At 31.7% G+C, this 26622-nt stretch overlaps 1 protein-coding gene across 2 annotated transcripts in view; it reads right to left on the minus strand.

Moving 5' to 3' along the window:
• Positions 1-11310: 11310 nt before the first annotated feature.
• The window catches only part of LOC130444750 (sodium-coupled monocarboxylate transporter 1-like), a 45920-nt gene continuing 30608 nt past the window's right edge, over positions 11311-26622 (minus strand). For both annotated transcript variants that reach the window (XM_056780029.1, XM_056780031.1), the window contains 6 exons: positions 22194-22348; positions 19935-20075; positions 17998-18216; positions 17149-17422; positions 14120-14343; positions 11311-11843 (listed from right to left, as the gene is read on the minus strand). In XM_056780029.1, the coding sequence (XP_056636007.1) occupies positions 11594-11843; positions 14120-14343; positions 17149-17422; positions 17998-18216; positions 19935-20075; positions 22194-22348 (1263 nt within the window). In that variant the 3' untranslated portion in view covers positions 11311-11593. The remainder of the gene's footprint in view (positions 11844-14119; positions 14344-17148; positions 17423-17997; positions 18217-19934; positions 20076-22193; positions 22349-26622) is intronic.

Genomic DNA, 26622 nt, shown 5'->3' on the forward strand with positions numbered 1-26622 from the left:
CCAAATCTAAATCTAATTATTAAAATGCAGAATAGGTGTCGAATAAAATTTTTTTTATGGAATTCAGTTATAATTCCAAAATCTGGTGAAGAAGTTATATTTCTGCACGATCGCTGGAAAATCACATTTTTCAATAAAATGTCAATAAAAATGGTACTTATTTTTTTTACTTCGTCGATATATGGAAAACCTTAATGTTTGATAAAATAGGAATTGGCTTTACAAATTCTATCAGCAGGTGAAATGTTTTGATTCAGCTGTAAAAATGGTGATGTATAAATATTTTGTTAACTGTGTAACTTGATTATATAATTAGAAACCAATGAAATTGATTAAGTAGATAATGGTTTTTTTTACTGTATTATCAATATAATACTATATCGAATGGACCTGATACGCATCGGATGATTTTGACACCCACAAAATCATTCACAAATAATGTAAGATATACACCCCAAATTAATATCCAATCAATTAACTAACAACATATGAATATTTCTGTGTAGTCCAGTAAACAACAGTAAAAATATGGTATCACCTTAGAACTCCATCAAGACACATGGATTTGCAAGAAATTTTGTAATCAAGTTTCATTCACCCTTCACTTTAAATCTTCTCCCAAATCTCCTCATACCAATTTGGGCATATTATTGTAAGGAATGAAAACTACCCCTTATTTTCAAAATCCAATGGAATAAGAGTTAAGGCATTTAGATTACAAAACATTTGTAGGATTTAATTGAAGATCGCATGATGTTTTAGGATACTCTTAATCAATGTATTTCAACCGGAAACCTTTCCGCGATCAGGATTATGAACAAAGCTAGGTTCACGGGTTTAACCGCGTTGGAATTTTGAAAATGCTCGACGTTTTGGCTCACGCTTTGGAGCCATAATCGAAAGAAAGGTGATGATAGGGTGGTTATTCGTTTATTGGTGAGATGTAATCCAATTCCGTGGTCTTATGTTGCCCACTCAACGCAACGAATCACCCTCTTTTTTCTGTTGATTCAAACGCCTCAATTTGCCTATTCCTAAAAATGAGAAACTGAAACAAAAAAATATCAAATGATTAAAATTTAAAATAAAGATAATATGTTCATCTACACACAAAGGGTGATTTGATAAGCAAAATGATTTTTTTTTTTAGTTCTTACATCACAAATTTGTAGCAGTAATCAATTAAATTATTTGTAGTTTTATTATAATTTACAAAATAGAGCTATGAATTTCACTCAAATTAATTAGGTCTTTTTATTATTTATAGCTTTTCCGTTCTTATGATCAGTTCCAATAATTTCTGAATATTTCTAATAACTGAAGAGAGACTGAAAGTAAACTGTTTACCTTCAGTCTCTGAAGACGATAACTTGGTAATCGAAATGTGCGTCAGACCATGGTAATTTTGAGAGCTGGTGTAGTGGTGGTGTAAACAGTATATTCAGTATCTCCCAAATTCTGAGCTAGATAGTCGATTAAAAACCATTTTGTATGAAAATTTATGATGTACTTGGCTAAAGAGATTAGGAGTACATTGAACACATTATTTTGAAAAAGAAAACGTTCAATTGGCTATAAAACGATACCAGTTATATCTTACTGTTGATAAAAAACCCGATTTTTTTGATTTTAAGCAGTTTTAAGGTATATTTCATCATATTTTTCAATTTATTTTTAATGAAAGACAATTTTTTAAAAAAATTAAAAAATGCTCTCTACTGCAACCAGAGTTTTTTCAGAATCGTGCCCACTAAATCAGTCAAACTTTTTATTCTCATTATTTGTATTCAGTTCCGAAATTATTATCATTTAATTTCAATTGGGGTGACAATACCAAGGGTAGAAATGATATTTTTTCCATGAGATGAAGGAGTTCTATCTTATTTTCTTCATAGTCTCATAAAGTCTCTTTTGAATAGTTCTTTGAAGCCCTTTAAGAAATTTTGAATATATTTTTTTCGTAAAATGGACCGTTTTTCACTTATTTGATTTTCAAAATCTTCAGTTCACTAAATAAGTTCTACCACACAGAACACACTGTTTACACTAACTCTAAACAAACACAATTACACTGTCTGACGCTCGTTTCGATAATCAAGTTATCATCTTCAGACACTGTAGAAAACAAGTTTCAGTTATCGAAACGCGCATGTAATTGTTAGTGTTGTGTAGTGGTATTGTAAACAGTGTGTTTAGTATGAATATCACCAACGGTTCCAGAAATTCCAATTCAAGTTCCACCATCATAACTCGGTTTATACAGGGTGCGGCAGCATAACTTCCTTTTTTCAAAAGTTAATAAAACTTATTGTATGAATCAGAAAATTTTTATTCGTTTTTTATAATACAGGCACATACATAAAGTTTTGTTTTACTGAGTTTTGAAGATCAAATCAGTTAGGTGACGTCCCCCATTCTCCATACACTGAGTAAACCGATTTCTGGCGTTTGTCATGACTCTTGCCAGCATAGCAGGCGTTATGTTGGCAATTTCTTCCTGGATGTTCGTCTTCAAATCTTGTAGGGTCCTTGGACGGTTCACATACACACGGGATTTCAAAAAACCCCATAGGAAATAATCACAAGGGGTCAAATCGGGAGAGCGGGCTGGCCACTCCAAATCGCCCCTAATTGAGATAAGGCGCTCTGGGAAGTGTTCCCTCAAAACAGCCATCGATGTTCTTGAAGTGTGTGCCGTTGCTCCGTCTTGTTGGAACCAAGTGTCCCCTAAGTCCAACTCATCTAGCCGTGGGAAAAAAAATTCCTGTAACATGTTTACATACCGGTGCGAATTCACTGTCACTGTGACTTCATTTTCCTCAAAGAACCAGGGACCAATAATTCCACGTGAGTAAATTGCACACCACACTGTGACTTTAGGTGAATGCAAAGGCCGTTGATGCAATTGTCGAGGATTGGTATCAGCCCAGTAGCGCATGTTTTGTTTGTTTACGGATCCACACAAATGAAAATGGGCTTCATCACTAAAAAAAACAATAGCGTCCTCAGGAACGACTTCCAGAAAAACCTCACACGCGTTCCTCCGAGAATTGAAGTCACGTTCAGAAAGTTCCTGCACAATTGCCATCTTGTATGGATGAAAATGAAGATCATCATGAAGTATTCTCCTCACAGAACGATCGGAAAGTCCAAGGGCAGACGCATGTTTGCGCGCAGAACGCCGTGGTGATCGCAACACTGAAGTTCTAACTAACTCAATGTTCTCCGGTGATCTAATGGGCCGAGGGACTCCAGTTCTTCGTCTTGTCACACTTGCAGTTTGTCTGAACGTAGTGACCCACGTAACAATTGATTTTCGGTCCGGGACAGGGGCCAAGGGGGCTAAATTAAAGCGTTTCCGAAAGGCGCGCTGGGTTGCGATCACAGAACATCCGCTCGAAAAGTAAACCTCAACGGCAAACGCACGCTCCTCACTGTTCCAACGCATGATGGCGACTGAACTGTGCCGGGACAAAACTTTATAGTCCCCCCTCTCGAACGAGACCACTAGCACTCCGTTACGACATCTACCGACTAAATGGCGAACTTTTTAAAAAAGGAAGTTATGCTGCCGCACCCTGTATTAGGTATGTAACCTAGAAAGAAAACAATCTCATTTTTTTAAAAGGTGCCTTCAACCACCTCACCGATTTTTCGATAAAATCTCAAGTTTTTGAGTTATTACCGAAAAATTGATTGAAAATATGATCTTTTTAACAAAAGTTCAAAGTTTCAATCACTAATAAGTCAAGAAGTATTGATTTTTTAGAAAAACTTCATCGAAAAATATTTGCTTGGAATGCTTCTTTTTATCCATTTCTATGGTTAGTTTAAAAAAAACTACCATCCCCTAGTTGGGGTAGTATTCGTCCCCAGAGTAAAAGTAGACTTTGTTTTTAGGGCATATACCATTTGAGATTTCAAGTAAATCTTCATGGAAATTTGAAGTAAAAACCGTTGTTTCCTGGACTAGTTATTCGCTAATCCTCGTAATTAGATAAGATCTTTGCATGATGATACATAATTATGTAGATTAATCAATATCAGGTAGCTTAGAACTGAGGGTTATAGACAATATCTCTATAAATTAGATATTAGTAGTTGGAGTCAGTAATCTATTGCTTTAATAATATATTCCTTTTGAGATATGTCTCACAAAAAATATTAGTGATTATTAATTTCACTGATAGATCTATCCAAATATCAAAGCAGAAACTGCATTGAGAGTAAATATTTAATTTGAAAAAACGAGTCAATAACATATTCAAAAATAAATTAATAATATTAGTCATTGAGAAACAAAGCAGAAACATCAGAACGTAGAACACTTTTACTTCCTTCCCTACAAGGATTTTCTGAACAAGTATCAAATTATTTTAATAAATATAATGTCATGATAAGTCATAAATGACATAATACGTTATGAAAAAATTTTACTGATTTGAAAACATATCTACATATGTTCATGATATTTCAAAAATCCTTTCAACGGATTCAAATAAAAGGAACACAGAAGGGTTTACATACGCGAAAACACAATCAATAAAATAAATCTCAATATAACTATACATAATTTACATTCAAGTTTGCTTCTTTTTCGTGATATGAGGAAATTTTTAGTATGATTAAAATAAAAACAAATTCATTCTGATATGATTAATATAATTGTGTGAATTAATAGAAAACAAATTTATTTCTTTCACGTTTTTCAGTATATTATCAAACAGTGATTGATTTCATCATTTCAAAATGGCCAAGGAAACCAATTGATATTTGGCAACTCAATACATTTTTATATGTAGAAAATCCTGGTCGGAAGTATGAAATGACCTAAAACTTATACACAAGGTTCATAGTTACTCATTCCATGCTTTCAACTAACAATAGAACGTTGTCCCTTTTGTTTTAGATCTTAAACCTGCCATTGATATTTTATTATTATAACTTCTTTTATCCAAGACAGTGGTAACTACTGGTGGAAATTCATCAAAAAAATATGAATGAGTATTTCAGCCTAAATATATTCCAGTCAGTTCATAAATAACACTACATGTCTCATCTCTTCTTCGAATACTCATTTGTACTTCATAGCTTCAGAAGGAAACTTCAATTTAATTGTTTAGAATATTCAAGTTCATAGTGGTAGTGACAGGGTCTATTCAAACTTAACTTTTTTCACTCCTTTCTTTGTTAAAAAAAGCGAAATTGAAACATGGAAAAGTTGCTTTTTTCGTTATAGACCAAATTCATCACGGGTTTCTCGAGAAAGCTCAGGTCATTCCTACTTCCATTTTTTTCAGAAAGTATGAATTATTATTTCTCCTCGAATTACTATCTTGTTAATTCTCTTCAGAAACATTCTTGTCAATAGAGAACCTAGTGTTGAAACATTTGTGCAATCACAAATCTATGTTGATATGAGCCACCAAAAACCAGTTTTTTCTTGTTTTTCTGTTGATAAATCTGTCACTGCTAAACAGAAGAAATCTTGATGAGACTTGATTAGGTGATCACTAAGCAAATTATGGTCAGACAACTAAAACGTAAGGATATAAATATTTACTAATCTATATTAAATATACAAGGAAAGTGTTGGTTACTTATATTAAAGTTGTACTTCTTTAAGCTTTGTTCTTCTTTCTGATGCCCAGTTAAAGACTGTCTGTCTAACATGGCCAGGTTTTACGGGCAAAATAACAGGAAATTTGAGGATGTGTTCAAAAAATGTCAACTCTTTGTGTTTAAAACAAGATGTCAAAGGTTCAGGGTTAGTAAAGAGTGCGGTGACATCCCTACATTTTCCCAGTAAGGTATTTTTATTATTTTTATTGATGATAAAAAATACATAAACACAATTCATAGACTACACAGTTGTTGGAGACTCCACAGATAACTTTTGGTTTCCACCACAAGCACCATTTTAACAAAACATTCAAACACTAGAAAAAATTGAAGGTAAGTATAATAGGTGTACTTAAAATATGTTCCTAATAAGAGTTTATATAACTATCTTCAATTATATTTGTAAAAATACTTGCAAGGACTCCATTAATCCCTCCTAGACTATACGGACGAATAAGACAGCTCTTCAGACTCGGGTAAGTTTAAGGTGAACCTTTAAATTTTGACACGTGTAACTGTAGTGTAACGAGCATATTGCATTTTTTTGTGTTACAGAAACTGCACTTGTGCATTAGCCTTCAACATTTCAAGTTGTGGATGAAGTACCAGACCTTCCAGTAGGACCACCAGAAGGTAAAACAAATTATAACTATAAATTTTTTTTTGTGATGATCATAATATACAGAATTATATTCAATTATACAAAAAAAGTTTAGAAAGGTCTAGATGGAAGGTTGAAAGATGGATTTTTTAATGGCATACAAACACTCAAGAATACAATAATCTGGTATAGTAGTAGTTTTATATTATTAAAATATTTATCTAGGGCACTGGCCTCCATGGACAGCTAAAGGCAATAAACTTACCGGATAATGCAGCCTGCAAATTTTGCTGCGCAGAGAAGGAAACAACTATCCACATTCTCTCGTGTGAAACACTACGTAACTCAAGAGCACTACACCTGGGAGCGTATGAAATAGAAGACGAATATATGTGGTTGCTGAGGTCATCCCATATTTTAAACTTTCCAAGAAAAAGAAAAATTCATAGATTAGCTTTAAGCACTAAAGATCCCAGTGCGCAGCAAAGAAGGGGGACACAATAGATCCTTTGAAAGGCGGTGTTTATGGTACTCTAATATATACGTACGTACATGTAGTTATCTATTTCTTTTGTATTTTTGCGAATGTAATAAAAATACCAACATTCCTCCAGTTATTTTTCCAAACAATTCAATGGATTTGTATCAACCAAAATGATCGTGATCGTTTTGGTTGAATAGTTTCGAAAAATAACTAGACGAAAAATTTGAATATGCTGCCAAAAGCAGAAAGGAAACTGTTGTTTTATGTATGTTTAGTATTGCTCATGAACCAAGAAATGGCACTGAAACGAGAGTTCGAGTTAGTTATCTATGGAATGTTGTCCATCTATGGTTGACCCTGTTACTCGTCAGAGTATATTCACATTTCGTAAGCATTTCACTCATCTCTTTCTCTTGTTTGAAGATTTAAGAGACAAATCGGGCAAAGGTTTATTCTTCTTAGATAGTGAAAGTGATGACAACTAGAATGATGAAATTTACTAATTTTATCAACAAGATTTTATCATATTGATTATTAGCTATAGATGAAATTTTGTCATTTCAATAGATAAAATTTATAAAATCAATATCTATACGAAATCTTATGTTTTGATCATGACAGTAAATAACTTTGGTAGTATTTCAACACGATCAGTTCACATCAAAATATACAAGAAAAATTGGAATCATCGTTTTTCACATCACAGTGACAGTTTTATCATTCAACTACAATTGAAAAGCTCTTCTCTGTGAAAATGGAAAATACAACTTCTTTTGACACATTCTCTCATAGATTGGAACTGATGTTATACTTAACTGGTGGTAACTTATCAAAGTTTATAGAAAATCTCACCGATTTAAATATTTCTAATCAATATAATAGACTTCAATGATTTACTCTTAAAAGAATTGATTTATTTATCGTAGTTTTGTGAAATGAACGTAGATATGAAATTTTCGATAACAAAAGGTTCGCGTCACCTTTTAAAACAATTATTATCTCTAATGGAAATCGTGAGAGGAATATTAATTACTATGTTTTCCATGTCCAAATAATAATTGTTCCATTTCCAAACAAAAGAAAACAGCGCTATGAATCAATAACATCTGTTATGTGCTTCGTTTAAAATCCATTAAAATAGTGGAAAACACAAACACCATATTTGGAAATTGTTGTGGGTAATGAAATAAAAATTATTGCATTTACATGAACAATGTATTCCTTTGTATAGTAAGATTTATTTCTTACGAAACTGTTAGGTACTATCAATTGCATAGAGTATGAAGGAGCTGTGAACAACAATATTGAGAAATCAAAGTCAACCAAATATAATTCCCAAAATAGAAAAGGAAAGTGAAGAGAAGCTTAACGTTAACAAATGAAAGATTTAAAAACCAAACTAAAAGTTATCGAGAAAATTTAGACACGCAATGATCGATACAGATTTCGAAAACAGAAAGTTTGAAATTGGAAAATTCTAATTAATTAATCAAAATTAATGAAATAGCTCTTTCCTCTTTATTTGAGATAATTTTGGAATGTTTAGATGCCATATACACATTGTTACAGACAAGTACACGATATGGGTCCTGGATCCTGTGTGGTTTTAGTGGATTCCAAAATTTGGAGAAAGGTGCGCGCCCGTGTGATATACCAGGAATTCGTTTGATGTTTGGTTTTCAAATAATTTTTTATCAAAGTGGGCGATTTGCTTACATTTTTTCTGTTGAACATGATTTCTAAGCAGGTGTTATTTGCTTTGTTTCTTTGATTTCTAGATCTCTAGAGAATTTATTTTGCGATATATGAACAAGTTTTTTCAGCGCAGTCATAGTGAACAGAACGAATTAAAAAAGTAACTGAAGAATTAAGATGAATAATATAAGATAGTGTTAGTTAATAATTATAAGTTAGATAAGTATGGTGTGAAAATATTTCTATCAACGTCACTTTGAATATTGACTTCTGAATCCAATGAATTTGAAAATTTGTCACAAGAATATAATTCAAAACCAACGAAAATCTTAATTAATTATTTCCCAGACGATAAATACATAAGTATTCGAAAGCTCGGGATGTATATCAAAGTTAGTCAATATATATATATATATATATATATATATATATATATATATATATATATATATATATATATATATATATATATTTATATAAACATACATACTTTACCAGAAATATTTTATTTTTGCATGAGATAACTGTGCGTTTTGATAAAATTGAAAGAACAGTTTATAACTGATTCAAGTCTTCACTAAAAACACATAAAATAACTGAGAAAGATGATAAATAAATAATCATTTCTAGGATAAACTTATAAACTGCTGAAAATATTCAAGCTTCAGCTTTACAATTTATGTTAATAATTGCAGATGATGTTCACTCTCTGACATCCAATTTGAAACAACGATGTTTCTATAATGGTCAGGAGGGTTAACTACAAACGAATAATGCACCGGTATGAGTTAGATCCCATCCTTAGATCCAGTAAGTCCTTGAATTATCTAGGTGTTGATACCTAACTACGAGTTTCACTCAAGCGAAGTTAAATGTAGAAACTGGATATTGAATTTTGCTCCTTATGAAAGTAGAAGACGTATATGTCAAATTTGTCATTGGTACTAATCTTGTTTATGTGAGGTATTGAAGTGACGTGAATTTTCATATGTTCTGTGGAATACATATTTACTTTCCTCAGAATGTGAATTTTTAAGCCACTTGGATCATTTAAATACTAACTAAACTGGTGATGTTCTGGGATAATTTTGCAAGATGTAGTACCATTATTCCTTGAAATTTTGGAAACTGATATGCATTGGCTTGGTAATTTGGAAATGACATTTTAACCAGACATGCTTCTTCCCACAAATACACTGCAGTATTAGTGGGTATTTGGATGATGATGAATAGAACAATCTCTTTCAGTAGAAACTTATGAAAAAAGAAACAAAAATTTCAAAATATGTTACGAAGGTTAATCCTCAAGTTTTGATATAGACAAATAAAAACAAATATTTAGAATTATTGTTTTTCAAAATATTCTCCATTAGGATCAATACACTTTGACTTACATTTGAAACAGTATTGTCGAAGCATCTTTTCCATTACCATTCTTCAGATGTAGAAAAACCTTGAGCTCGCAAATTATTTTTGATCTGCCTGAATAAGGAATCATTGGTATCACACAAGGACTATACGGCAGATGACCCATCAATTCGATGTTCAAAACTATTTTCATTTGAACTAATCTGTGATGGAGAATGATTTGTCTTGTGCGATTGGTTTCCCTGATTCTTTCGATCACTTCTGGTAAACAAATACTGGCGTATCACTCAGAATTGACCGTTTCACATTGGTAATGAAACGGTGGCGACATGAGCAGTTATTCCGAAAAACAGGCAATCATTTGCTTCAAAGTGCTTCGTGCGCGAAAAATTTTTGATGGATTTGGTTCGTATTGAAAGATCCATACAGTCGATTATTGTTTAATTTCGGATCCATATGCATAAATCCATATTGTCACGATCTTATAGACGTCTTTTGAATTACCGTGATTGAATTTCTCAACATTTCTGTGCACCAATTGATACTAGCTTTTTTGGGCGATTGTCAAATTGTGCTGTATCCAACGCGAAAAATTAATCATGCAATGGTGAATGTATGAAGAACTAATGCTCATGTAAACCTCAATCTTACGGTATGTCACAAGAAAATCTTACAATGTCACTTTACGCATCGATGTTTTCCAGCATAACAGCCGATTTTACATGTTTGATCCACGTCGAAAGTCAAAGACGACCGTTGCTCGAAAATATTCGCAATTTAATTACACTTTTTGACCAACATGAGTGTTTCAGGTATCTGTAAACAACTCAAATATCACTCGTATAACAACATGTTCTGAGTACGTTCACCATTAAAAATGTCAAACTTTATGATAGCAGTATCAGATTTGAGATATTCACATCAGTGTTGCCATATCTCAAAATCTAGTCTCAAAACCTAGGTGAATGAAGCTCACTATAATCAATTAATACATCAGATGTCTCAATATTCAATTAATGTTAAGTATCAAAATTTGTATTATAGACATTATGAATGAAAATAAACAAGATTGATATGATTACGAAATCCTTTATATTATATGTACAGGGTTGATCTAAGTTGAATCTGTTATGTTTCCTCATTATTAAAAAATTAACAATCTTAATATCAACTAGCTCATACCTATACAATATCGTTGTAGCCCCGTATATTAAATAGAAACTATATAATTAAGTATTTAGTTATAAAAAACTTGTGTAAACATGTTAATTTTCGCATGAATATACATATAGATATAGACAACAATTTGTACTTCACTTGACTTTGTTTGAGAACACCTAGGTTCTACTTATAAAAAAAAGAGACTCAATTTAGTAAGTTACATTCAAAACTGATCTGATAGTGTGATTTTCTCCTAAATTATTGAGAATATATAAGTTTTTGTATATAATTTTATGACACTTCACATTCATTCTGAATCTGTGCATTATTACGAATAATATCTCAAAATAATGGGAGCAATGAAAAAAATAACGATTACTATTATATAAGACATTTATTGATTTAGATATCATAACTTATTTTATAATTCTAAGTTTAGAGTGAATTTGTAGCAGGGACGAGGTACCAATTAAAAACAAAAAAAAATATAATAATTATTACAAAAACGATAATAGGGGATAAATAATCGAGGAGCTGTCTGTTTATCGTATGATTGAAGAGTTCCACAACATGCGCAAATATATTTAACTCGAACGGAACTAAATCAGTTTCTTGGAGAATTGCGAATTACGAATTAGTTACTATAAAATTATTGTACATTATCATTTTCCATCAGTGGCACCTGTTCTACATTCTTCATTATCTTCGTGTATTCTCTGTACATTGAAACTTTTCTTCGTGTGAAAAAGATCCCTTATTTTCCAGATTACGGGGTGTATTAGGTTTTCATTGCATATGTCCAAATCACTTCTTGTGAAGTATGATATTATTGTTCCACATATAACTGTTACTATACAACCTATACACGTGTAATACATGTACGTTACTGAATATAAGGTATACAAAGGATTCCTAGAATATAAAAAAATATCAGAAATGGTAATAGTTACAAACAAATAACAATTGATGATAAATCGAGAGAAATGAAATTGAAATTTACCATTATGTAGAAAACAATATGAGTAGTTTGTAATTTCTTTTGCTTTAGTTCAAAAACTATTTGGTATTTGATACAAACAAAATGCGCCACATGTAATTGCAATCCAATCATAATTTAACAATTAATATCCCATTTTATAGTAAGCAATTAATAATAAGTATCTGGATGACCGTTTTTTTTGGTATATTGTGAGTTTCAGAAATTATTTGACTATTTAAATGAAAAATCACGCTTTAAATTAATAATAATATCATAAAATAAACATAATATAGTAATGGTAGTGGGATTGTGGCAAAACTAAACACAAAATACTCTTATATATTTCCGTGCGCTCATTTATATATTCATCGTCTAGGACTGAAATTATGGTTGAGTACTATATATAAATATGTTTAAAAGTTCAACAATAATGAAAATTACTTTAATTAATTAGTTGAGAATTATCACGTTTCAAATTTTGTTGTTTCTCTTAAAAAAACATTAAATTCATCTTCAAATTGACGATTGATGGAAATATAAGGTTTTTAATTATGGTTGTTATAGAAGTAGTTGTTACTCTTCATTGATTAGATTATGACTGACATTGAATTTTTATAGGCTAGATTAGGGTAGGATGTTGCGAATGATGTTGAATATTTGATAAATGACATTAAATTTTAATAGTCTTACATAAAGAGCTGAATATTTATTGGTTCGATTATGAATGATATTAAGCTTAGGTAAGGTTGATTGGTTGTCGTTGGCATTGAATTTCTCTTATAAAATTTGTTTTTCCAAAAATTAGAGATATGCATAGATTACACTGAGGTTATTTGAATCAGATTTCTTATCAGTGCATTGATCATTTTGATTAATATATGTTGTTGTTTCTAAAAATAGACGTTTTTTGTAGTTCTTCTTAGATGTCAAAACTTTGGCAGATGCATAATTCATATTATGTCGTTCATTATAGACCTATGTCGCTAATGAACACCTGTCAAAATTTAATTTGCTATCGGTTTTGTGAGATGTTATACGATTGGTGAATGACCTCTTCGACTGACCAATGTACTTCTTGTCAAAATTTAAACAGAGAATTTCACATACTACGTTGGGCAATTTATTGTTGTTTGTCTGTACGCTTCCTTGTTATTGTGTTGTGTTGTGTTTAGGAGTATCTGATTTTATATATGGTGAAGGGTACGAATAAGTGAGATGGAAATGGCGAAATTGACGTTTAAAGGTGACATTAGTGCGATGTCAAAGTCAGTGTCAGATGTATTAAACAGAATTCATTCCAAAAGATATGAAGGATAAGTTTTAAGGTTCTTTTCAATTCTAAGTCTAAGTGGTAGGTGGGTTATATGAATGACAATTGATATATGTTCCAGAGCTTATTGGTTTCCTATATCAGTCAATTAAAATTTTATTATCTTCTTTTCTGATAAATTATTTGTCGAGAAAAGGAAACGATTTTTCAGTATTCTCCTTTTTTATAGTGACATATTGTATATGAGGATCTGAGCTACAAACTTTTTAATGAAGAATAATTTGGAGGGTAAGGAACGGAATGCAAAACTGAAGAAAAAAAATATTGAAACAGAAATAAAATACCGTGGACTCTACCAAAATCACTACTGGTCTTTACCTAAGTCATCACTAAGCAGTGATGGTGAGCATATTACTTGTTGTTTCTATTTCAATCATTTAATATTTTTTGTTTCAGCTCTCCATTTCCTCGGTGAAATTCCAAGGAGTAGGCAGATTTGTGTTTGTATTTGTGTAGACGCTATATTGTTAAAAAATGTGCAAAAAGCTTTGGAATAACCCTGATTAGAGAATAGTCCTAGAATGACCCGAATTATTGCTTTATTCGTATTGTTAGAATAAAATATATAAGCTGACTTGATTTCTAGAACATTCACAAACAAATTAGAGCTTTTCGGGTCAATATTAAGAGAAACGATTTCTTTGAACCAAGCGTGAAATTTACAGGAGTGCAACAATCTTCCATATTTTTCCAACCAAAAAACTGACGAATTCTCATTCGTAGTCTTAGTAGTTAGAAATACTTGTTACCAAACAATAGCGATAAATTAGCTTCTCAATTGGCCACGCAACCGAACTCTGAATATAAAACTTTCTTACATAAAATTACATTGAGTCGTGCCTTTTCCAATAAGCAGTCACTTCTATTTTAGTTACTTACTCAGTATTTGCAGGATCCTCTTCAAGATATGTAGTTAGGTTTCCATTTAAATAGGGATTGTATATTATATCGTTGGGTCGCTGTATATGAGCTCCAAAGAATGTATCATTACATGCATCAATTTTCAAAGGAAGATACGGCGTAGGTGGTTTAGATACTACAAATGCTCCAATGGCTATCCAGAAAGTTATCAAATGTCCAATTATAATTCCAAATGCTGCACCCTGTGAACAAATTCATTGTACATAATCAAATATATTACTACAAAGTTATTTTTCTCAATTTCATTCAATATATATTATTATTCTGATGGTAATGTATCAAAGGATAATTTTAATTGGAAAATTGCGTTGAATAGTGAACTTATCTTACTAACTTTAAAACTGAATTTCAATTGAAGTGACGATGAAATTTATTTAGTGGTAGGAAATATAATTTTTCAATGGTTAAGTGCCACAAATTCATCTGAAAAGGACATTTTTCGAAATCCTATCCAATGATTTTATTACATTATAAGGAAGACTTACAAATACTGTCAAGAATAGTAGACAAAATTGATGGAGAATAGATAAGTAACAAAATGAATATATAATTCCATTATTGCAAACAAAAAAAGATTGAAAAGCACATAATTAACAATAACCAAAGCGTCTAGAGGGGAAAGCCTGAAATTTTCACCATTGTTTAACTAATTACTTTTGATGTCGCAGAAAAGAAACAAAAAATATCAAAAAAACTGAGAGAAATTACAGATACAACACCAGTAGAGAAGAAGGAATAGGTACTGATGAGAGACTTATGAGAGAGGAGCATTTCAGCTGTAATACTGAAATGATAATGTACAAATTAGCGATACGTCCAATGGTGACCAAAAAATTCTAGAAAATTATAATGAAAGAAGACATTGTAAAATTTATAAGAAACATTATTCAAAATAACAGATAATGAAACTACCGATATTTTAATAGAAAAACGTATTCTCCCAATTTACAAAAATAGGAATAACGAGACCTTATTTTGCTACGTTGTTTCGATTTCTCTGACTTTTCTTATCTTGAAAGAATCGCACTAAGTTTCAGCAACGAAATATAATACAATTACATAAACAAGTACTGACAGATAATATCAATAATTAGCTTTCTTCTATCACGGTACACCACTTCAAATTTATTGAGATGCTCGAATTTAATAACACCTGACAGTATTTCAGGTTTTGCACCAAATAAACGTATTCGGACTCATGTACAGTAAAGCCCCAGAAAAATTGTATAACGAACAAAAAAACTATTATTTCATTATTAATAATGAAATAACTATGGAAATATCATGAGGCATCAAGAAAAGTGAATATGTAATAAACTGGATAGTTTCAAATTTATAGATAAATGAAAACTTCCAAATAAATTTCAATAAAGCTCTAGATTGAAAATTCTATAGTCTTGGGTGTCTGCGGGTTATCAAAGCAACTTGTCAATATGAAGTTAAATCCACAAAAAATACATTCGAAATCTACTACCAAGACAAAACCAAAATGTCGTTTAATATAGAATAGACCCTCTTCATCAATGCTAAAAAACTTTCCAAATAAATAATAGATAAATCATTATAAGTGAAATCAGATTTATGGGATTCACTAAAGCTATTAGTGGAAAATTTAGTAAACTATTTTTCACTTCGAAAAGACAAAAGCAAGGATCAACTGAAGGTGTTGGTATTCATAGTTCATAATTGGGTAATAGGTGGTCAAGGACCATTGCGTACATTGAACCTCTGATAGGCGCTAAAAAGCTTTGAATCTTTTAACGTCACAATGCAAACTGTAAGTTCTTGAATCTTGCAAGTGTGAGTGCCGAGCACTCACCTATAATGTGATCATTAGTTTTTTTCTCCTCTATGCAACAGCCACATTCATGATTCGTGATGCCTATTGTAAGGACATGATGTCTGAGATGACCGTGTCAGGCTATGTGGCGCCTAACGAATTTGGTGCCTCTTTGAGTTTCTTAGCTTATCTTATATCAAGTGTTTCCATTCATATTTGTCTACTTTGCGAGAAGACTAGTAAGAGCAACACTTTTGGCTAACCAAGAATGGGCTCTTGAAATATTGTTGGATTTGCTTATCCCAATTTGGTGAACAAATAACGCTTGACATTGCTCTTGTTGTCTGGGTGACTGAACGAGCTGGATATTCACACAGTAGTTATTGTAGGATTTTTTACACTAGCACAAGATTTGGGCAAACCGTTTCAGCTTTTATGGCTTGTACGGCAGCTCTACTGTCTCACTAGATTACTGTGTTTCTATGGGGTCGATAGAGTCTCACAGGTGCACATTTCATCACAGCTAATACTCCATTAGAATGTACTCAAAGATAGTGTCCTCTACAGAATTTTGCTCCGGCCAAGCCATTCGTCTGTATACCAGGTGGCTCCATTGTTTAGTATTGCAGGCCAAGAGTCACCCTCCTGCTGTTCTCTGTCAGTAATATATGCCTCCAATCGCTTATTGTTAACTGTCTCAGGCACCATTTGGTTACTACCCATCATAGTGCTTGAGCATTCACCTGCAGCCTTCGTTCAGATTTTCACATGTTTCATATATCTTGCAATGCATGATATTGAGCATCTAAAATGCAAAACCTCAAAGAAAACTTTAGTTAGGATATTCTGCTTTTCCTAGCATATCCAAGATAGAGACTATTATAAGAAAAATACTAAACTCCCCACTCACCTTATCTTGACTTGAATGATCAACAAGCAAGAAAACACTACCTGGACCAATACTTCTCATCTACACGACAAATGCTTTCAACGTTTCTTCGACCATTCTCCACACAACGACTAAAGTGATAGGAATTATCTTTTCGTATATTTTAGATAACTTTATCAACTTGAGAAAATTACAGGAGGATAATTGATGGATACAAATATCCATTATGCAATACTCATTATTTTGGATTATTTCTAATAAATTTTGCTAGCATGTAGAATTTGATTTATTATCACATTTGTGATTGTCTAAACTTACCTTTCCGTTAGCAACTGGCACCAGCATTGCTAAAAGAAATACACCTAGTAGAGGTCCAGAAGTAACCGAAGTCACTAACATCGACGCTTCTATCACACCATCAATCTTGCTGACCAAAAAACTCATCCCCATTATTATCAACCCGTAGGCAACACTTATGAATTTGATTGTCCATAATTGGTAGTAATCTTTCATTTTATTCAAAGCTGGAATTGGTTTCAAGAAATCCTCGAATGTTACAGTTGCTAAAGAATTGACAAGAGACACATTCAAACTGAAAATTAAAATGATATTGTCAGTTGTTTGTAGGTATTATTATATTAACTATTCCATTTAATTCATCAATTTCATAGACATCATCCTAATCGAATAGGAATTGTAGGTATTAAATACCAGAACTGATTCTGGTCCCACAAATTGTAAACATGCAAGCATATATCAGATTTTTGCGCAGTTTGACAGTAGCATGGTACCTAACGAATCGAAGTTATCAGATAGATAAACAGGTTTAACTACAGTTTCTTGTGAAAGTGGAGGAAACTACCACAGAAATTTATATAATGTGAAAAAGGTCCTTCAATTCGTAAATTCATTTTTTATGATATTATACTAAAGAGTTCGTTATAGTTAAAAAAAGTGCTTCTCGTACCACTAAAAAAATTTTGTCGAAGTTGTTTTTTTACCATATTTCAGAAATCCTAGTGAACTTAACTCATATGCGATCTACTCTTGGAAGCTATTCTTAATAGAATATTCATATTGCCTTGATTGATTGACGAATTGAACTTGTGCTTTGTAAAGTATATATATTTTGCAATCAAATTATTCAATACAATAAATGTTACATACCTAAGTGCCCCATTAAAGAGTGTTGCCAGAAACAATCCTAACAGTCCAGGAAAGAAGCTGAATCGGTCTTCAACATAGAAAGGGAGAATTTCATCCAAGCTTCTAATGTAACCATAAGATAGAGGATCGCAATGTTCATATGCCGCATATATGACCATTCCCATTATCCACGATAAACTGAATAGGACAGTCACTACTGGCATATTGTACATGAGGACTCTAAAACCATTTTTCATGTTTTTATAAAATACAACTTAATTTTCTTTATCTAAATACAAAGCTCATTATTGATGAATGAAAGGATTCCTTTTTCTCATTCTTCCTATCCTCACTCGAGCTTCCAAATTTTTGTTCGTTCCTCCTCATTCTTTTATTGTTCCTGAATGATTCTCTTTTTATTCTGATAGTGTATCCTTACCAGGACAATCGCCATACTCATAGCTTTTTCAATCTCTTAGTTTATGATTTGTTCTCATTGATATCTATTAATCTGAGAATCTACCAGAATCAATTTTTTCAGTCAATATCCATTTTATTTTTTTATATTTTATTATGTATTCCAGTGAAGAGTATATCGTCTTCCAATACCTTTAACTGATCATCATTTGATTCTTCAAGTAAGCTTCCCAAATCTTTATCAACATCTAATGTCTCCTTAAACTTTTCTCATTTTTCTTCCATACTTTGTTGATAAATCATCATCGGTTAGTTGATATTAATTTCAGTTTTCATATTTTCTGTATTTTGGATGATAGTCCACACTCAAATTCACACGATTTATTTTCCTTTCTATGTATATATCTCTCTGATTTTCTGTATTTTCCCTCCAATATATCTTTTTTGCTCGATAAACGCCGTCATCACATCATTCCATCAATGTTTCTTCTTGTAGTAGGAGTATTTGTTTCACATATTAGTAGTGCATCCATCTATGGAAACTTCCAATGCATGAAATGGATAAGTGGAATTAAATCACAAATCCGATAATAGTTGCTGAGGAAATATTCCATGCTTAATGACTCTTCTGTTAGGAGGTTGACCATTGAATCAACATTATTAAATTGATTTCAAATGAATAAATGATATATATCTCTAAATAGCTATATCGTTAATGACAAACATTTTAGATGAGTCTGCAGACAACACAGTTCTTTTAAAACCTTTAGTAATAAATGATGCAAATGATCCACTTAATTTTCAACCTTCAACTTTGGCAAATCTATTTCTGATTACTAAACATCCATCCTCATCGTTCATTTGAAATTTGCTGCGAAAATATCTCTAGTAGGGAATTATTCATAGAAAAAAACACCTGGATATTTAGTTGAGAAAGGAACAGATAGAACGAAATATCAAAAACTGATAGAAAAAACAAATCCCATCACAATAACTAAGAGGATTCGGCATCGTATCTCCCAATGCTTCAGCTTCAGCATATTATTTTTGAAATCATATGGATCAACATTATTCAAGACTCAACCTCTAGTGAATATAACAATTAACGACAGGTCTTACGACACACTTTTAATAAGAATAAGCACGCTATATTGCATAAATGAAGAAGCAGGGAGGGGGTAATGGTATCCCTATGAGTTTGGTGTCAAGTAGACAACTGAATTTGATATTACGGAAAAAGTTTCAGCCCCCAAACATCGACAAACGTAGATATAATCATATAACCGTCTCCGTAATAACTCTAACTCAGATAATAATAGATGTTCCAAATCTATATCTATCATTAGGGATGAAAACACTTTTTATTTCACTAATTTTCTCCTCAATATCGTGAATAACGTCTCTAAAATAACTTGCTTCAACGACCATTTGTGGTATTCTGAAATAATAAATTAACTGGATCAAAATGGTTGACCTATATTAGAGAAAAAATTGTTTCACCATTATTAATTAATAATATCTAACAACTATGATTCACTTACTTTGTTACCTGCTTCTGAGATTCCATACTACAGTAACGTTGAACAAAACTTTGTTGACATCCAAGAATGGAAAGTGACATAAATAAATTTCCTAATACTGCTGATATTGTTGTTACTCGAACCGTTGGATCTGGATTGAAGCTAAAAATATATTGGAGTTTTACTACCAAATCGATAACTGGTGAATCTATCCACGTTTCGGGTTTTCTCTTAAAATCATCTGCCTTCACCGTCACCATTTGGACTAGATTCAAAAGCTTTATTTTAAACAAGAAATGGACATTACCAGATTTGAAACTTAGGGAGAAAGAATACTACCCAGTTATCATATTATTTCTTTCTCTACAACTGTGAAATGGGCAACAATTAGAGGAAAAAGAATGAGGCATGCGGCGGTGGGTATGATAAAATTATGTATAAGATTAAGTCACTTAAGAAGTTGCACTTGTTCTATTCAGTATAATAACATTATAATTCAGAATATCTAAAGGTACAACTTCTATTCACATTCCAAGTGAGATAACAGGAAGCTCCTTGGAGGAATAAAATTATAATATTTCTCATCTGATATTATTTCTTGGTAGGTATACTGAATTGCAAAAAATCAAACAACTCAGTTGCACAGACTTCATTTCTTTTTATAAATCAATTCCTCGCTCAACAAAATCAGCAACCTCCTTTATTTTTCATGAACTATGATAATAGAAGCTCCTTTAAATGAAACTATTAATAACCTTTTCCTTTATCAGAAGAAAGAAGACAGCGTTCATAATATTGAGAATTCTTCCGAAGCTGACAACTATATTATCTATAATATGACTACAACACTTCCTCTGCCTCTAGGAGAATACATAAAACAATTCTAATTAATTTATAACTCAGACTGTCAGTTGGCGATGTAAGTTGTACGGAGTTCCACGTGTTTCAAATTTACCTCCACTTCGAAGGTTCTCTTAATTATTATATTACCTTCTTCACAAATTTTGACCAAAAATAACTTGCACAGAATCGTCACAAATATTAAAAATCAACAAGAATAGTAGTATATTTTATGGTAAAGACTCGAGCTGGAAGACTTTTTTAATATTTATATTCATAAAGAATATTACAATGCTATTAACCTAGACCACTCTCGAGTGCAATTGCAGACATAAAGAAAACATATGGAGGGTGCTATTATTATATATATAGAGTAAAAGGCCCCAGAAAGGAGCTAGCATTGGATTTTTATCTGTCGACACTTTCCATAAGTTTTACTTGCTAATGTAAGAGTGGGTATTTAATAATAGGTAAGACTGGGTAGTCCCATTTCATATAAAAGCGATACTTCTGGTATTTTTTTAAAAAGCTACACAAAATGTACAATGCGAAAAATTTGGGAGTAAGCAGATGATATGACATAAATGTCATACGACACCTTGTTTTGGTGTTATAAGTCTTTAAACTTTGATTTGAGTATATTTTCTAAATAGTACATCTAATGGATGATTACGTATGCCCGTGTGGTGTGTTTGACGGAATAAATAATTCTACACTTCTATCTGAAGGCCAGAGGCGGCTTATGCCCAATTGTTAACAACCCTTAGCTTTTTCAGGGACAATCTGTACAATCTAAAGATAACAAAAATTAATTTTTCCATCAATTTTTTTGAAAAAGGTTGAACTCCATAGAGTTTGTGATTTGGGAGATATGTAGATTTTTAGATAGTTGTACATGCCAAGGAAACCGTTTGCCATAAAGAGACATTCTGAAGAAAATTATCAAAAATTGTAATTATTCATTGAACATAATAATACAGAAGGTATTGGAACACAATTAAATATAATATCGAGCATCGTGTTACTTACATAACGAAAAAATTGAAATTTATGCCCTAAATGTTATCGAGTTAAATCAAGAGTACCTTTTTGTTAAAAAATCGATTGAAAAATTTATTTTTTGCTTTCTTTGGATTGTACAGGTTGTCCCTGTAAAAGTTACAGATTGTTAACCATTGGGCATGAGCCGCCTCTGGCCTTCAAATAGTAATGTAGAATTATTTATTCATAATGTTCGAATGTCTAATTTAGAAAATATATTTAAATGAAAGTTCTGATTTCGCAGCATTAAAAACTTATAACTCAGAAACGATGGGATGTATGAGAAGATGTTTTTATGTTACAGCACGTCATCTATTCCACATCCGAATTTTTTGCATAAATACCAGGAACACTCTGTATATTATTGTTACATAGATTTGAATTTATACAAATTCTTACTTGAAAAAGTTCAAGCGTCCATTAACCCAGTTCACATCTATAACATTGCTTAATCCTTGTGACTCTATGCAACCGTAAATAAATATTACTAGACTCACAGCAATTGTAATAACGCTTTGAAGTACATCTACCCATATAGCTGCTTTGAGCCCACCCTAAAAAATAAAAGTATAATAATATGATCATCAACATTCATTGGTTAAACTATGACAATGATAGAAATTCGAGATAAATAATGATTAAGAAGAAAAACACCGTAGAGATAAATGATGCCAAGTAGTAACAATACTGTAATGAGAACCAATATTTCTGCCTTTAAATGATTTTCGAGATTATAAGCTAGATTGTACAAGAACTGAGATGATGCTATAATCATAAAAATGATAATTTATATTATAATAATTGTCTTTGAGCTAATGGAAACTATTGAAAATCACAAATTATCGAAGGTGAAAGACTAATGTTATGCTTATCCAGTGTTAGGCATACTTCGTTCAATTTCCTCTTACGAAAAACATTGAAAAACCAGAGAAAATTCTTCCTCGAAAATGTTTTTACACTCTACAATTTTTTGTACAATTCATATAACAGCTGCCCCGGCAGGTTAACTTGTAAGTACACAAAGTAAGTTATAATATATTCTCAGGTAAATATAATATCAAAAACTAATATTCCGTTTTTATTACATTCAGTTTGAGATTGGTCACTAATCTAGTGATTTTACAGAAAATAGTTCTGTATTTTGGAAAATGAAATCAATTTCTTATCTTTTATTTGCAAATAAATTATTTCTAAAATATTTTCAATTGTCCACAAATTTCAGAGATAATTATCATTTTAAAAGATACAAATTTCTAGTTGACAATATAACGATATAATATATATTATTTTCTACACAAGATTAAACATAAAACAGGAAGGCTATGAGTACATAACATTTGTCATATATGTAAGTGATTTCTATGTTGGGAATCTGTTGTTAAGTATCAATTTGTGCACGGATAAACAAACACATTATTTGGATAACAGGAAAAAATATGAGGAATTAATTCATCGCGCCGATAAAAATTAAATTCACTAGATTCTCAGTGATAATTTTCCGATCAGTAATCGTAAAATCTAGGGTTATGATTTATAGAGTTATGCACAAAATTCATAAAACGTACAATGCTCATTCTGTGTCTGCTGACATAAGTCAAAAACATCAGACGTGAAAGTCTCAAAGTATTTTTTAAATACGAAGCTAGGTTTTCTTACATTGTCTAATGAAGCTTTTCATGCATTATAAAAAAATAATTCAAGAAAGTCACAATAAAATAACGAGAAAACTGATGGAAATGGATTATAAAAAAATAATTCAAGAAAGTCACAATAAAATAACGAGAAAACTGATCGAAATACACTTAATTTTAATAATAATTTTCAAATTAACTGAAGAGTCTATTAATTCGAAACGGTTTCTTAGATGAATTGTTCAAATTATCTTTCGTTTCACCATCTGACAAAGGCGAAGACGATGGTTGCCCTGATTTAGTGTTGTCAATCATCTGCCAAGTTATCCGTCTATTGTGTAATTATTCCATTGATTATCTGGATAATCTGGAGTATGAAATTATCTGGTCGGTTAACCACTTTAAATGTCCTTGAGAAAAAATCGGAGAAGTTGCGGTGGCTACTTCCATTGATCCACATCTTCCAATCTACCGTCCTTCACAATATTATTAATCCAGAAACCTTCGAACATTGAGACCACAATGTAGTTGTGTATCATCTTGAGACTGGGATCACAGTTTTCCCATTATTTGGATCAAGAAATACCGCAATTAGGTCTGGCTGTTAAATTCCCGCGAAAGAAATAAGGACATATCAATCTAGCCCTGACGATTAATATCCAAAGATAAATTTTTTGAGAGCGCTGGGTTTCTTTTGTCTGAATCCAGTGGTGATTTGCCCGGGTCCAATAGCGACAATTGTGTTGAATGTTGAAACACTACACCATAAATAAATCTGGATTTTAATCACAATACCTCATGAGGTATTGTGACTTCGCGTCTGTCCGAATTATCTCATGAGAGTTCGTGGACAAGTTGAGCTTTGTATGAGTGGAGTTTTTTCTTTCAAGAATCTCACTACAAACAGCTGATTCACAATTTGTTGCGATGCAATTTCTGTTGTTATTGCCTTCCATTGAATTTTGCAACAATTCTGTTTACTCTGCTTATAGCAATTGGAGGTCTTTCGTAATGAGTTTTGTTAAAAATAAAGCACATGCCCCTTCTCGCATAATTAGAATTTCAATCCTTACTATTGTGGTTGAAGAAGTCATAATAATAAAATTAGCTTGCTGTTAATGGTGAAACTGACAGTGACTATTCTTGCTAGGTATCTTGATGTTTCAATCCTTCTATCTAGTTCTTGTTTCATAAGTTTAAAATTAATTTTATTTTGTTTTTAAACAGTTATTTCTCTTTGTTTTTGTATCGAACGTGTTTTGAATATTTTTCAAAAATGAATACTATACGTTTAATGACTTTTGTGTATTATTTTTTCATATTTCTGTGTAATATCAACGCGACAATATCAATCATAAACACTCTATAAAAGTATGAAAAGCATCTATATCGTATGAAGTTACTTCAAAAATGGAATTTATTTCAATAATAATAACAAATGGACTAATCTTAATAAAATAAGTTGAATAGCTCGAGTGCCTATCTTTTTTCAACACTCGAATCTATGAATTACTATCTACAATCAATATAGAAAGTCAAAATTTAAATAGATATAACATCTTCGTTGATTTGATGATACAAATATCAAATGTTTATTGCTAACAAATAACAAGAAAAATTTATTTCGAAAATGGAATGGAACTACAAATATGGAACTGTCCTAAGTAGATATACTCGTATCACAACGAATGTAGTAGTATATAGTAGTAGATTTGATTTCTTCCAAGAAGATTAGTGTCGTAATGGTCTCTTATCCAGCTCGGTACATCTAATATTCCGAGTAAGACATCTGGTTCTATCAAGACGATTCTCCTCCATAATTCGGAAAACATGTTCTTGAGTATCTCAATAATATGATTCAAGGAAAACTGATAGGTAGAAAGGAATCTATTAAATAGTCACCAAGATCCGCATACATCAAATCATTGGACCTCTCTTTATCGTTCTTAAGTTCTTAAGAAGCAAAAGTGACAACGCTAGTGCCACTTGTTTCATTGAAATAATTTAATTAAAGTTTCTAATGATTTACAACAGTTTCCATGATATTGTGACTTTTTATACTGAGATTGGCAATGAATAAAAACTTGATATCTGTCAATTTTACACAACTTCTTCAAAAATAGCCAACAAAATTACTTTAAGATGTCATATTTCTGAATTGGGACACCCTGTATACATTACATTAGTATATATGTTACGGTAAAAGTGATAAATTTGATGATTATATGACATTACCGGTGACTATACATAATCATGGTAAATATGATAAATTATTTCATATTTCTTATTAAATGTACGGTTATTTTATGAAATACCCCTCTCGTTATGGGAAATGTAATAAAAGTCCACAACTTTACGAAAGTTCAGTTTGCGGAACTGCTTGGCACGTGAGAATCAGGTGATTTCAGAAGTAGTTCTAATTTCGTTGCATGTTGACGTTTTTTCGCTACCCTCTCGTAAAAAATAAAACATTGAATAATAGCTGGTATACATGAGTGTTTCAATTCCAAATAACTTTATATTATGGCTACTAAGAAAACAAACAGTGGTTAGGTTAGGTTGGGTTGGGTTGGGTTGGGTTGGGTTGGGTTGGGTTGGGTTGGGTTGGGTTGGGTTAGGTTAGGTCAGGTTAGGTTAAGATTTTAGAAATTTAAGAATCATGTACACTGCTTCTTAGTGATTTCAAAAAGCGAAAAATATTTGATTCATTTGAAATAAAAGAGTTCATTATTTTTCTGGAAAAAGGAAATCGTAATACCGGCCGTATCACAAGACCCTTGCATACAAAAATTTATAAGAATCATACAAGCCGTTTCTGAGATAATTGAGGCGTTCTATATATAAAACTCACTATGTATATAAAACGTGCGATCAGAAATAATGATCGACTGACTCTGTACGAGATGGTTATTCCAACGAAATAAGTGATTTGTGAAAAATTGATGATCACGAATTGGGAAGAACAACAAATACATACATGTACATGATATAATATTATAAAAATTTGATAATTCTCGAAAAGTATATTCCAAAAATATTCCTCCCTATTTATTTTTTATTCAAATGCGTAACAATTTAAGCGTTTTGGGGATAAAAAAGAGCCTTATATAGAAGATTAATCGAAATTGATTCCGTGAAACAACCTGAGAATAATTGAAATATATTTTATAAATGTTGAAAAAAATGAGATTAGATAC

Source organism: Diorhabda sublineata, chromosome 5 (assembly GCF_026230105.1).
Source record: "Diorhabda sublineata isolate icDioSubl1.1 chromosome 5, icDioSubl1.1, whole genome shotgun sequence".
NCBI classification, from domain to species: Eukaryota; Metazoa; Arthropoda; class Insecta; order Coleoptera; family Chrysomelidae; genus Diorhabda; species Diorhabda sublineata.